Consider the following 14,904-nt stretch of genomic DNA (forward strand, 5'->3'; position numbering starts at 1 on the left):
TAATGTTCAAGACTAGAAGGGTTTATTAAATAAACTTGATTTCAAATGTACTATTTCTATTCCTACTAACAATTTTCTTTTAAATGTTATTAGAAAGCGTCTTGCATTCCTTTATAAAAACCTCAACTAACATCTCATTCTTATTTAAGTATTTTAAGTAAAGTTATTAGGGAGACTAAATAAAAAAATTGAAGTTCTACAGCAGACGAATGTCCTCAGATTCGGCGTAGGAATGAGATCTTGAGGGATTCTGGGATTTTGAGCTGGGCGGCGCTGACTGGTGCTGGCTTCTGATAAGGGAAGGTGACAGGGAAAACCCTCCGGACATCCCTCAGAAGCTGTGGAGGTTGCCCTTCAGACCGCACTTTCAGCAGCCCCTTGGAAACCCCACATTTAAAACAGCATTAACACCCTCAGGAACACCACATAAAACCCCCTGCTATCATTATTATATTTTAGACAGATCACATGTGACCGGAACAAGGGTTTATTTCCTTACCTGTACTATACGAATGAAGTTTAGCGTCACCCTTTCTTCAGTATCACTCTGAGGAGTATACAGGCTCAAAATCTTCACAATCTAAAGTAAATAGCACAGGATTAGAATATTCAAAACATCAACATTTTCTTAATTGAATGTGTAAGATAGCAGCAGCTCCACCTGCTGGTTGGTCAGTGCGTTGCAGGTTTTGACCATTGCTTGTCCATCAGCTTCAGTCTTTTTACCCATTTGAAGAAGCTGAGCCACTTGTATCAAGGGTTCGAGAGCGGTCACAGCACCCCCTGTCTGCAGTGAACGACTGCGCAGCCACTCCTCCAGCAAACTCACATTATACCTGAAAGAGATAGTGACTAAGCTGTAAGTATTTATAGTATATAAATAAAACTGTTACCTCCCTATCAAATGTAAAAAATAACAGGACATATTTCATAACTTAAAAAATAAAGTATACAAAATTTTGCGGCCTTTTTGTATAGAATATTTTCTCTTAAAATGTGTATATTGCATTGCAATTGCATTATATCACGTCATTTAGAGTAGCAAACAATATATTTGCTAAATATTTATTTCTATAGCAAATGGGGATGGTTGCAAAGCAGCTTTAAAGAAAACATTTTGGAACAAACAGTAACGACATACCCATAAACAGGACAATTACTAGTACATAAATAAACAAACAAGAATTTAAATAAATAAAATGTTTCAAAGGATCATAAAACCACCCATAAATTATAGACCACTGGTCCAGGACTTCCGGTTTCATATTTTAAATCTTACATAAATAAATAAAAAAGCTTCTTGTTTAAACTAAACATTTTGATTCAGTTAGTTATAAATGTATAAATGGTTGTATTGTGTTCAAACATTTGTGTAGTGTTAAAAAACTGAAACGGAAAGTTCTTCTGGATCAGCATGATTACATCTTCCAAAGTGGTCCATAGTCCTTAAATTGAATTTCAAGCTCTGTAATGACGAATAGAGCAGCTCTGACCTGATCTGAAGGCCACGGTTCCAGCAGCACATGTCCTTGCGCAGCAGCAGGCTGTTGAGGGTGGTGGCGGCCAGCAAGTAGATAAGCTGATGGAAGGCTTGTTCTAGGAGGCCCGAAGGCAGATCCTGACGGGACAGTGCGGTGTGTAATGCTCCCAGTTCCCTCAGAACTGCCGACATACTAGCCCCTTCTGCAGGAGCGCGGGGATCTGATGCTGCACGCTTGCGACCGCTGCTCATCTTTACTGATGATCCAGACAGACCAGAGATAGTCTCACTTTCAAGCATGGCAGGTACTGAGGAGCACATACGTATGTTACATACTGGAAACATGCAAGATAGATAAGATAATATAAAAGTCTCGTTTAGGTGTTTGCGTGAATGTACCAATGATGGGTTGAAGGCGACTCTCTGAGATGGACAACAGTTGCTGATATGCCTGAATACAAAGATCACTCAACGCTCGGACAGACTCCTGAACATCTGTCACGAGAGGCACCAGCTCCTCTGAGCCCTTCATATCCTACAGGAGAACATATAAATCATATATAAATGGTGTTTATCACCATTAAAGTTCAGTATATACTTAATGTAAACAAGCTTAAATTTAAAATGTTTTTAAACATTTTAAACATTCGCCATTGGTCGGACAATGACATTGTCCTGCTCCATTCATACGCTATTGGTCGGTGTCGACTTTTAAATTTGCATAGGCTTAAGTATTTTAATTAAAGAAATGGCCAAAACATGAATTTGTAAGTTAAATGATTACAGAAATGAAAGAAAACATCAGTATTTGATGTACAAATGATTGTAGATGAGCAACCTTTCGAGGGGAGTGCTGCTGGAGCAGATCTTTGAGCAGGTAAGCGTTCTTCAGCCACATAGCAGTCATGTCCAAATCATTGCCATGTTTCTACAAGAATCACAAGTATAGTGAAAGTTAAATAATATCAAGTATATTAACCATAATTCAAAAAAGATTGAAAAACGTTTTAATTTAAAGGGGACATGTGGCGTGAAACACGTGTTTTCTGTGTCTTTGGTGTGTTATAATTTGCCCATGCATGTATCTAAAAGCGAATGCTCACCCAGACCTGCCTGAAACACCTCGTGTAACCACACCCCCACAAATCTACGTCAGTTCGTTGTATGATTTGACGCACAAATGTATACGCAGGTATGGAGGGTGTATCTGTCAGTACAATTGAAGAGGAACCTGATGTTCCATATATGGTAGGAGGCGTTACATTTCCGTCACACGCTTGCAGTATTCAACCAATCACTACTCACCGGTTAACTGGCCAATCATAGCACACCTTTCTTTTCAGAGCGATGAGCATTGTTAAAAATCCACGCGTTTCAGAGAGGAGATACAAACACGGACTGTGTTTGGAAAATAAAGTGTTTTTGAAGCTTAACTCGTCTATACACATTGCATTAAATCTAAAACAAACGATAATATTTCTTTTAACGGTGTCACATGACCCTTTAAATGTAGTTGTGTCTCATTTTTAATGTTTGTTTTGAGTGTAAATGAATTAAGCTGCTAAATTAATGATTATAAAACATCGTATATATGTGGTGAACTATCTATGTATAATATGTCAATGTTTAATTTGCACACTGAGTAAAAACACAATATGGAGACACATGTTTTACACTGTACACAAGTCTGTTGCTCACCTTCAAGCCGTTTTTAATGCCGCCCACAGAAGCAACACAAAGCCCCTTGACTCGCGTCTGATCGCCACTACAGTCTACCTGTCGTATGCACAGGAACAGAACCCTCGCCGCCAGCCCGGACGGCAAAGATAGTCCGACCTCCACCCGTACATCTGTCAAACACACATCATCACCACCCTTTCCCTCACAATGAAAAGGCGTGAATAACATCGGCGATCTTGCATGCTAACTGTTTGTTGTTTGCGCATATACACGTGGTTCACCTGTTATCAGGTTTTTGATGAGTTTGTTTTCATCTTTCTTCCTGCACTCCAGCAGTCCGGTGAGCATCTGGTTCTTCTCAGGGGCTGGAGATGGATCCTGAGATTCTACCATGGCCAGACCTGAAAAACCAGACATTAAACATGCATTCAACATCTTAATTAGCAATCTACAGTGTAAATGTGATCGTATCATGTTTGTGAATGAGGTTACAAGACGCGTTTTGTGTCTACTGAATGTTTCATAGTAAGACTTACACAGACCTGCGTATGATAAAATTCTCCTGAGCGTCACAGTGTGTTTGAGTTCTTTAAGTTCACGTCGTAGTCGAGAACATTCCTGATCTCTCACCGCCACCTGCTCTGCCAGGTCCTTCAAAAACACACGGGCATAAAAATGAACGTTCAACAAAGCATGCAGAGATGACTGAATAAAACAACAAAGTGAGAATTTGAATGAAGGTGGACCTTTATCTCAGCATCTCCAGCTGTATCTCCTCTGTCTCGAGCCTCATGAGGTTTCATTCTGAGGGCAGATATCTCTTCCTCCCATTGTGCTCTCTGAGACAACAGCTGCGTCTCTAAAAACCTGAAACCACATGAAACAATTGCCACAATTGCCACAATTTCTCATGACCTCATAAGACCTCGAATGCTTTGGTCCGAGAATGGAGGAAACTGACTTGTTGGCCACTCGAACAGCGTCATAGGCGTGTTTGAGATCTTCTCCCTTCATCTTCTCTGCCGTGTCCTTGGCCACGCCCACATTCTCCATTAGGACATCCTACAGGTATTTCCATTTGGTTAAAATGATGCCGTTTTAAGAATAAGATTTTACTTGTTAGTAGACCTGCTTATCAGGTAGACCGCAACATCTCAGTGTATAGATATGTATTTGTATGCCAGTTCGACATATTGTGATTCATAATCGTACCATGGGTTGTTCGGAGCTCCAGGGTCTCCTGTCAGTAGGTGATGTCACGCTGACTCTCCTCACCTCCTCGGGCGATGGGAAGATGGGTGAGCTCGAGAAGGGCGTGGAGACCGGTGAAAGGGCCTCCAAGGACACGCTGGAATCTGTTCGCCTGTGTCCACGTGAACGCTGCAGGGTAAGACACACGTTACTGCATTAAAGATCCAGTGTGTAAACGTTAGTGCCATCTAGTGGTGAGGTTGCAAATCGCAACCAACAGCTCCCGTCACCCCTCCCATTCGAAGCACTACGCTGGCTCTTACAGGACTTCACAGTTTCTCTTCTTTTCCAAATAAGATAACGTATTTACGAAACGCGCACTGTAGAGCAGTTTGTCCGTTTAAGGCTACCGTAGAAACAACATGACGAATTCCATGTAAGGGGACCCGCGGTGTGTGTAGACACAAAAGCTCATTATAACAGGTCTTTAAACACCTCTGAAGACATAGTTAAGCATATTTTATTGCATTTCTGTCACTAGATCTTCCAACTAACTTTAAGTAAGGACTAAATATTATATTATAATAAATATCTACCCATGTATCTATGATGTACCTCATTGTTGCTAAACATGCTCATATCTCTCAGGTTGTCATATCTTTGCTCCAGTCTTGTAAACTCTCTGAGTAAACTCTGATATCTCCTCCTCTCCTCCTCCAGCTCTGCCCGCACCGATGCATCTGCCTCATCCACAGTCTGCTGATGTGTCTCTGTAACATACATGCATTCATTTACATGGGTGCAAAAATACTGAGTATGCAGCCCATATGACACAAACAAAAAAAATGATGCAGATGCTAATTTAATTTAATGATAATATTTTTGTATTCATCTTTGATTCTAGTTCTTCATATTATTATAAGGCAGTGCGCTGTTCCTTTATATATTGTAATGCTAATAATGACTATAAAAATAACTAATAACTACCCTGCCGTGATTTCTCCTGTTCTTGTAAACGAATGGCAAGATCATCCTTCTCTTTCTCCAAGGCATCTCTCTTATCTCGGATGGCCTCGATTTCCTAAAATAAACAGGAAGTAAATGAAACAAAGATGGTGGATATCAAGGTAAGAAAAGGCACACTCGAGGTGGCTAATGTTTAACAATCCATCCGAATGTTCACCTGTTTAAGGTGGAGGATCTCTTGAGCATGTCTTTCCTCTGCTCTCCTCCTCTCTTCCTCCTTCTTCTCTGTGATCAAGGGCGCTGCGATGACGTTCTCCCGCAGTTGGGTCTGGAGTTTCTGAAGGCTGGAGCGTAGCTGTTCCAGTTCAGTGCTGTAAGCTTCTCGCTCGGCCTTTAGGGTCTCCCTCAGAGACGCGCTCTCTCTCGCCTGATAGATGAGAAAGGGTAAGTGTGCACTTTTTGCAATGTCAAAATAGCTTCTCAATAAGCAGACATATCTACAAATAACCCATTTCGTTGATTCCCTTCAAAAATGTATGACCAATGTGATTCTGAAACATTGCTTTTAGACCGACACAGCAACAAAGGCTTATACATTCCATTATATTTACTTTTTCAGTAAAAACTGTATTTATTTAATACAAATTTTATATTATACTAAACACATTTTTTAGGGCTGTTAAACGATTTATTGTGATTTATCGCATTCCTGAATAAAAGTTTGTGTTACATGATATAGGTCTGTACTGTGCATATTAATTTTGCTAAACGTATACTATAATATAATAAATACTACAGTATAATAAATGTAAACACATAAATTTAAATATCAGAAATATTTACATTTGTTTAATTTTATTTAAATATAATTGAAATGATTTATAAACATTTAATTCATGTTATATTTTTCTTAAATATATGCATGCTTGTTGATAAATACAAAATTAATATGCACAATAAAGACATATATTATTTAACACAAACTTTTTTCTGAATGTAATTAATCATGATTAATTGTTTAACAGCCCTGATAATTTAGATTACTTTTCAACATTTTTATTATTTTTCATGAATATTAATTTTTCGCAATAAAATCAATGCACAATAAAAAAAACATGATGTATGAAAATGAAAATGAATAAAAACCGAGTTATCTGTTTTTTGCAAATGAACTCCTCATTTATAAATTTGTTTTTCATTATAAATCTACAAGTTAAAATCTTATCCATGAATATTGAAAAATCAAACCGCCCTATTCATATATACAGTATATTGTAACGAATACAAATCATACAAATACATCATTCTGTTCCCCCACCTGTTGATCGGCTCTGAGCTGTAGCTGCATGAGTTTGACCTCCATGCCTTTGTTCAGTTCTCTGTATTTCTCCACCGATCGCGCCTCAGCACGTAATTGCCGCAGCTCTTTACGGGCCGCCCACCTGCGCACGCAGCACTGCAGGTACACCACCGCACCTCTAATGTGCCTGAACCTGCATCGGGCCAGCCATCCTCGCACCCGCGCCTGCAAGAAAACTACTGCCTGCTCTACCAGCATCTGTGAACAGATCAATTTGTTCATTGATCAGTTTATTGGTTATCATTACATATTCAAACAGCTTTATCATCTACCAAATCTCATCTTTAAATCATTTCACCTGTCTGTAAATACGTCGGGCCTGGGTGCCTCTGATAAAGGACTGGATCTTAATGGCGGCCTCTCTTATGGTCAGATAAAGCTGTCGAACAGCAAGCATGCGGTAGGTCTTCTGGATGATTAAAGCAGCTCGGGTGTAACGAAGACTCCACGCCAACCTAATGGTTGTGCAACATTAAGTAGGCGCTTCAAAATGAGTGTCTGCTTAACACAAGAAACTACACAATTGAAGTACAATGAAACACTTTTTTTATTACATAAAATGAAATTCAGTTTTTAACTCACCTGCGAGCCAGGGTTCCCCTAGTATATCGCTGCACAATAAGAGCAGCCCATCGGAGCTTCTGATACTGCTTACGCTGAAGCCAGCCTCTCACCCAGCTCTGGATCAAAACCCCCGCCGCATGCAGTTTATCCCCTCTCAGCTTCTCCAGCACTGCAACCTGCCCGGCCCGGAAGAAGACCTTGGTCTTGCCGAAGCAGTACTGCTCCGGGTCAGGGATGAGGTCAGAAAGAGTTCTCTGGCAAGAGCGCCTTAGGTCATCCGTGGAAAGCGACCCATGCAGCAGAACACGGTAACGGGTGAAAAACTCCTCGTACGTCCACCTGGAGTAGAAAAGTCAGAGATGAAGGAACAAAGGCATGTGTGAGCTGTGATAGGGAAGCTTGATTATAAATTTGCTCTGGGGTACTACAGACTGGTCAGGGACATGCCTGGAGGGGTATCCTGCAGCGCTGATGCGGATCGTCTCCAAGACTCCACATGCTCGCAACTGCTGCACCGCCCGCTTGGGGTCGAATCTGAGATGAAAAGGGATGAGATTATGCACGCACACACAGACAGACACGAACACGCTGAATAGTTAAGATTTGTTTCTTACAGGAAGGGCTGTTTGAGGTCGTTGGGTTTTATGCAGCGGACGTAATGTGGGGTGGTGCTGTTCAGGGTTTCCATCAGGAGCTGCAGAGACTGCCGAAACTGGACGGAAAGGCATGAATATGAAGTAAAAACTCCGACCTGGAACACGAACTCGATTAAAGACTGAAGTTTTTAATCTGTTTTAGTATTTCCTATTGAAACAGGAAGTTTGGGTGAGGGATTGGTTTACGTAACAGGTTTGAAAGTTTGCTGTTTACTATTGTTAGTCAGAGGAAAGTTGTAGTAGGGGGAGGGACGTTGAAGTTGAATACAGCATCTGATTGGACAAATTAGGTTAGTGCAGTATGAGTCATCAATATTTTTTTGTTATGTTTTTGGACATGCTACAAAGTGAATAACGTTTAGCATACTGTAGAACTGCAAACTTGGAGCTAACAAACATGGACAAAATGCCAAATAATTGTACATTTTGTTTTCATGTTTTTTTTACAATGCATCTAGAATAAATTAAGCATAAAAATCTTAAATAAATGGAAGTCAAATATTAAGCAAAATTAGCACAGGCAAAAACTTTTGAAGATAAAAGTAGGGGATAGGGATAGTTCACCCCAAAATTAATATTCTATCGTGATTTAGTCAATTATTTCCAAACCTGTATAAATGTTTTGTTGTATAAATTCAAAGAAACATATTTAGAAGAATGTTATTAACTGAGATTTCTGGGGTTGTCACAAAATGGTAGTTAAAGGTGCCCCAGAACTGTTTGTTTTCCTACATTCTTCAAAATATTTTCTTTTTGTGAACAGAAAATCTACAATAATTGTTCCTACAATGGTAGTCAATGGTGCCCCAGATATCTCAGTTGCTATCATTTTCCAAATATCATTATTTGTGTACAACCAAACAAAGAAATGTTCACAGGTTTGGAACAAATTGAGGATGAGTAATTCTTGACCGAATTTTCATTTTTGGATGAACTTTCCTTATAAAATACGTGTCAAATTTGTTTTCAGACAGGTATCAAGAGAACTTGTTCACCTGAAAGCCGACGGTAAGTTTGTGCTCACGGTGAGCTCTTTTCCCTGAGCGCAGACTTCCGTTCGGTAGAGAAGAGTTGGGCAAGACCTCTCCTGCCGGCTCTTTCTGGAACAGTTCAGCGACCAGCTCTGACTGAAAAAGATACGATAAAGTAAAACAGTAATTACAAGCACTACAACTCGGAAATTAGTTAATTATGCAAACAATACCTGACTGGCTCTTAAAATGTTAATGGGCTCTTCAAATGCAGTGTCTCGGTTCTTGTCTAAAAAGCCGTCACACTCATACTGGACCTAAAAAATAAACAGTATCATAATTAATATAAGAAATAATTAGTATAAGTATAAAGTTAAAGCATGCCATATCTTTTCTAACCATATCAGCAAAGTGCAGAACGATGAAGGCGTTGTTAGACATGCGCGGTTTCCGAAAATGTGCGCTGTGGTTCAGGTGCTGATCATAAAGCTTCTGAGCCCAGTTCTCATCTGAGCCTTTTGGCATCTAGAACAGATTATTTAAACCTACTTAAACCTACAACACATAAGAAGGCCTTAAAACAGGCATCTCCCATATGGTGCATTATGGGATATTATGACATTTAATGGAGTTTCTGAATCAGCGTAACGTTTTCTCACTTTGCACTCTTCATCCAGAAGATCAAGTAGACCCAGCTGACCTTCGATGAGAGCAATACACGGCTGGTTATCACTAAACTCGATGCGGTTCCAGGGAAGTTGCTCACGTAGATATTCTTCCTGCTCCAACTGAAACACATGCTGAGGAAAAACGAATTAAAGGGATAGTTCAGCAATTTAATTCAGTCATTATTTATTCACCCTCATGTGGATCAAAACCTTTATATGACTCTTTATTCTGTGTAACACAAAAGAAGATATTTTGAGGAAGGGTTTTGAGTTCATACAATGGAAGTCAATGTTGTTTGGTTAATAACTTTCTTCAAAATATCTTCTTTTGTGTACTGCAGAAGAAAGAAAGTGATACAGGTTTGGATTGACATGAGGGTGAAAAAATGATGAAACATCCACAGACATACCCTGTTGAACTGCTGCTGTAGCTTCTCATTGGCGTAGTTTATACAGAATTGTTCAAAACTATTCCTGTGAAACGTTTCAAACCTATAAACATAGAGAAAGCCATACGTAAAATTTGGCAATTTTTTCCATTTACAGTTCATTTTATTACCTTTCTAGATTTATTTATCTCTCACCCGTATATATCAAGAACACCTATATAGGACTTGGGCTGTTGCCTGTGTGCTCTTAAAGATGAGTTGAGCCTCTGTACGGTCCACGTGAACAGTTGCTCATACATATGTTTGCCCAAAGCGTCTCGTGCCTCGATAGCCTGTTGTCCGGTCATGGGCTTCACCAGCATCTCCCCACCCACCGCCAATCGCCTGTGGCACAGCCATTGTGCCATCTGAGCACCTTCCACTCCCAAAAGCTTGGCAAAGATGGCCAGAGAACGGTCATGGGCCTGCCAGTAGGATGGATGAGAACATTTTCCATATTAGCATATCACTGCTGCCATAAATCATTATTAGTCACCCTTTATGTTTCTCACTATGTTTTGGCAATATAAAGCCTGACCAATAAAAAGTATTACAAATTGCTTGTCAACTTTGACAACAGTATTAAATCCTTTAAAAAGCCTGAAAATCAATGAATCTCGACACCTGAGGTTTTGGACAGCGACGATATGCTAGGTGTTAACAAACTAACAAGTAGCCCCTTGATAGAGAATGTGAAGCTGACGTCACACCTTATGTTGCATGTAGCAGTGGCGCCGCCATCTTGGGAGGATAATACTCCACTGCTATTATTGTGTTGATATGTACCGTTACTTGTTTTGTGTGATATATGGCGAAATCGAAAGTGATAGAACCATGGGCGTTTATTGAACAACTCTGCGTACCACTCTGGCAGTTTTTAAAGAGTACATAACTAAGGATTTATAAAGGTCTTTACTTGGTTTACGGCGTGTCCAACAACAAATTTATGTACATAGAAGGTGTAAAAACACTATTATTTTGTAATGATAGGTAGTTATTCTTACCTTACTTCTTGACTGACTCTCAAATGATTCGTTCCGCGATTCATCTGACTAATCCCCTCCTTTCCACGAGCCTTGTCTGATGTAATTGGTCAGATGGTCTAGTCTGCTGTGATTGGCCTACCATGAATGAGGCTCTCAAGCAACAGTCCCTGCATTCCGTTACTGTACTTGTTATATGTGTAATGACAATAAATTGAATCCAATCCAATTCCATTTCGAAGGGCTCATCCCTATGCCCTAAGCCTTTCAAATGGTTTACCCTACTTAGGGAGAGCTTTGAAGGGTTAAAGGGTGTATGGAACCAAACAACTGTTTCTTGAAGTGGCCTTATACATCATCATTCCGCGCCCATAAGGAGGCGGCGTCACCATGCAAAGAATTATGGGAGCCCAAAGTGAACATCAATTGTATCCTTCGAAATCCTTCATTCTGAAGGGCCCTTTGAAGTGGCCAGCTATGAGCACTTAGGTTTGGAATGACCCTTCAGTATGGCGGCCATGATTGTTGTCAGTTGGAACGCAGAGAGTGTTTGGGGGAGAAGAGGGAAGTTTTCGCGGACAGCCATCCTCTCAAGATGGCACAACATTCAACATGGCGTGACGTCGTTTAACAAGCTCTATATTGCCCTTTAATTTGTACGATTTTATGTATATATATCTGAATGTAGTGACATCACCAAGAGCTCCACATTTGTACTTCCACCTAAAATGATTAGTGAGGGCTAACAAATGCTAATTCAGGATATTTCACAATTTGAGAAAAAACGCTCGTACGTCAACGTAGCTGCGTTCTCCGCCACGACCACTGGCTTGTATATTGACGTTCCCAAGATGAAGAATCGCCGCCATTACGTGAAATATTTCCATCTGCTGGTCAGGCTGCACTCCTGCAGGAATAAACCATTTATTCAACGAAAAAACATTCTAGTTTGTATTGATGTTGTGGTGTACATTAACATACCCAGTATAGTAAAAGCATTTCTTGTGCGTTCTAGTTCAACAGCATCATCTGTGTCTGGAATGTGTAAATTTCGCCCTTGGTTGGTGTAACGGAAGTTCTCCGCAGAATCTAAGCAAAGCGTTCAATAAATGTTCAACGGAAATAACTATCAATATATAAGTGTTTGCTAGACGTAAATGTAGGCTTTACCAAGTTTTAGTGACCTAAACTCGGGCAAATCCTTGGAGGCACAAAGCTGATAGAAAATGTGGTAGTTTCTCTCTTCAGCTGCCTGTGATTAAAAACATTGAAAATGTATATAAATACTTGAATGAGACGGATGCATGTGACATTTTTTATATAAGCATCATCCTACTAAGCACTTACCTGAAAAACAACTCTAGATTTTTCCAACAAATACGTTCTCATATTTGCTCCAATGATATCCCCTTTGTGCCCAAATCCTATCTCAATATACTTTCCAAAACGGCTGCTGTTGTCGTTTCGGGTTGTTTTTGCATTACCAATGGCCTGCAGAGGTTAAAATGACCATTTATGTCTTAAAACACCTTTTAGACCCTGGAACATCAAAGGAAAGAGGTCAGAGGTCCAATACCTCCATGATGGGATTAGATGCCAGAACTTTCTCCTCCACGCTGGTTTGCTGGGTCGCACCACCCACAACAGCAAAGTAACGCATTGTAAACTTGGCAGATACTGTTTTCCCTGAACCTGACTCTCCGCTGATTATGATGGACTGATTTTTTTCCTCCCTGCATATATACATAAAAAAACCATGAAACCATCACATAACTTTGTTGTAAATGAACTGGTCATATTTCTCGATCTTGACCTGATCATGGTACGGTACGCATCCTCGGCAACAGAAAATATATGAGGTTCCATATCAGCCATGTCCTGCCCACTGTATGCATCAATGACCTCCTCTCCATAGATGGGCAGCTGTTCATAAGGATTTAGGGCCACCAACACAATTCCTGTTTCATAATGAAAGAGATGGATCTCAAAACATGCATTTACATATAGCATTATATTATATTAAATGAATCCATAAACATTTTGCTGTGGATATTCCACAACTAAAGTCAGTAATTTGTACACTCATGTTCTTTTACAGTAGCCAATATAACGGTGAGTAATGGTCATTGAATTTCAGGCATGTGAACTTTACACCCTGTAAAATTCAGGTTATTGGGCTGTAGATGTAAAAAAGCGTGCCACTGTTTGTACTTTAACTCACCACAGTAGGTGTAAATGCTACTGTAGTCGAGAAAGCGCACTCGCAAGTTGTGAAGTACAGCTGGCTCATGGAGAAAAGTCAGAGCCGTGAGGTCATTCTCTCCCTCTAAAATATCAGGGTTTCCAAGAGGAGGAAGACTCGAGGGAGGCATCACCGGATACTCCGTCTCCTTATTGAAGAATAGAGATATGAATTAGTAAAATAGTTAGATGGATTGTTCACCCAAAATGAAATTCTGTCATGTCATTTAAAACCTGTCTATGACTCATTCTTCTGCGGAACACAAAAGAAGATATTTTGAGAAATGTCTCTGTGTTTTTTTGGCCATACATTTCCAATGGGGGCCAACGTTGTATTAACAATAATAGAAATTTGCGTTTACTTAGGTAAACAGGTGCATGTAGAGAAGCATCTTACCGTGCCGTCAGCGTGTTGGATCAGGATCTGCTGGTCTCCAGGACGATATTCTCGAAGAAGCTGAGCAGACACCCACACTGCTTCTGGATCCGGCACCCACACACATGCCCCCTGAGAAAAAAACAAACTTCTTACATCGTTCACTCCAATCAATAATATTTTTCTGATGCATGAAGTTTTTAACTCAAAAGTTACATAGATAATTCGTTTTGTGTAAAAATTCACAATAACAACGTGATTACTATTGAAATATAGACAAAAATAAAGGGTTACACATTACAATCAGATTGTATTTGTTAACATTAGTAAATACATGAACTTCGATGAACTGAGCATGTATTCATCTTTGTTAATGTTAATACGGTTATTCATGTTGGTTCATTGTCCAATAACTAATGTTAAGAGATGCAACTATTGATTTTAAATTGAAAAAGTAAATGTTAAAACGAACACGAACTAAGAATGATGTTTACGTTTTGTTCATCGTTAGTTCATGTCAATTAATGCATAACTATGTTAACAAATCAAACCTTTTTTAAGTCATGTTTATTTAGTTTTGTCTTTGGTCAATGAATCACACTTTAAATAAACGTATATGTTTTGTATGTTTAGTATTGACAATCATAACAGTACATATGATATAATTACATAAATATAACCATTATTGTCAGTACTGATTTTTTGCATGTTTGGTTGTTCCTGTGATACTTTATGTTCTTCATCAGCATATATACACTCACTACAGCATTAAACATTAACACCAGCTCTCCTCTCTCGCTGATAAATTTCTAAAGAGAAAAAAGGACAAAACTATCTAATCCCTCTCTAGTTGAACAATGCTTAAAATTTCATCTCATAAAACAGACAAAAAAATCTTGTAATACACCTACCTTCGTGTAGAGCTCTGTGGTTGCCATCGGGCCAATTTGGCAAGTATATTTGTGTTTTGGCAGACTAAAGAAAACAAACAGCTCTGTTCTCTCACTTTTTCTGCGTGTGTGAGAGAGAGTCACGGGCCCTCTGCCCTTTGTTCTGTTAAAGATGGAGGCATTATAACTGTGTGGTAAGTTAACGGTTAATCTTTGTGCAGGCTGCGTATAAAAGGAGTTAAAGTGATAGTTCACCCCAAAATGAAAATTCTGTCACCATTTACTCACCTTTGTGTTGTTGTAAATCTGTATACATTTCTTTGTTTTGATGAACACAGAGAAAAAGATATTTGGAAGAATGCTTGTAACCAAACAGTTCTTGGACCCCATTGACTACCATAGTAGGAAAAATAAATAATTAAGATTGTAGTCAATGGGGTCCAAGAACTG

General features: G+C 39.5%; 1 protein-coding gene across 4 annotated transcripts; it reads right to left on the minus strand.

Annotated features, from left to right (window-relative positions):
* Positions 1 to 21: 21 nt before the first annotated feature.
* Positions 22 to 14,582, minus strand: si:dkey-110c1.10 (unconventional myosin-Vb). 4 transcript variants are annotated; one of them, XM_056758054.1, is made up of 35 exons: positions 14,476 to 14,582; positions 13,586 to 13,696; positions 13,169 to 13,337; positions 12,761 to 12,905; positions 12,524 to 12,680; positions 12,295 to 12,438; positions 12,118 to 12,199; positions 11,929 to 12,036; positions 11,742 to 11,854; positions 10,121 to 10,389; positions 9,947 to 10,028; positions 9,528 to 9,668; positions 9,268 to 9,393; positions 9,102 to 9,185; positions 8,893 to 9,024; positions 7,856 to 7,953; positions 7,689 to 7,775; positions 7,260 to 7,580; positions 6,976 to 7,132; positions 6,636 to 6,875; positions 5,535 to 5,744; positions 5,339 to 5,432; positions 4,967 to 5,121; positions 4,373 to 4,540; positions 4,122 to 4,222; positions 3,907 to 4,027; positions 3,703 to 3,811; positions 3,442 to 3,561; positions 3,179 to 3,330; positions 2,319 to 2,408; positions 1,880 to 2,015; positions 1,494 to 1,788; positions 662 to 836; positions 500 to 580; positions 22 to 377 (listed from the first exon to the last, which is right to left on the minus strand). In XM_056758054.1, exons 1-35 carry the CDS (start codon positions 14,500 to 14,502, stop codon positions 216 to 218), a joined length of 4,962 nt encoding a protein of 1,653 aa, XP_056614032.1. In that variant the 5' UTR covers positions 14,503 to 14,582; the 3' UTR covers positions 22 to 215. The 4 variants fall into 4 exon arrangements, with proteins under 4 accessions (XP_056614032.1, XP_056614031.1, XP_056614030.1 ...); XM_056758053.1 differs by having other exon boundaries at positions 3,697 to 3,811; XM_056758052.1 differs by having other exon boundaries at positions 7,856 to 7,992.
* Between the last annotated feature and the right edge of the window lie 322 nt (positions 14,583 to 14,904).

Source organism: Triplophysa dalaica, chromosome 10, assembly GCF_015846415.1.
Source record: "Triplophysa dalaica isolate WHDGS20190420 chromosome 10, ASM1584641v1, whole genome shotgun sequence".
Classification (NCBI taxonomy): domain Eukaryota; kingdom Metazoa; phylum Chordata; class Actinopteri; order Cypriniformes; family Nemacheilidae; genus Triplophysa; species Triplophysa dalaica.

Coding starts and splice junctions, on each gene's coding strand:
- si:dkey-110c1.10 (XM_056758051.1), bottom strand. CDS start 14,502: ATGGCAACCACAGAGCTCTACACGAAG. Junction 13,338..13,585: donor TCCAACACGCTGACGGCACG/GTAAGATGCTTC, acceptor TTCTTCAATAAG/GAGACGGAGTATCCGGTGAT. Junction 837..1,493: donor AACCGTGGCCTTCAGATCAG/GTCAGAGCTGCT, acceptor TATCTCTTTCAG/GTATAATGTGAGTTTGCTGG.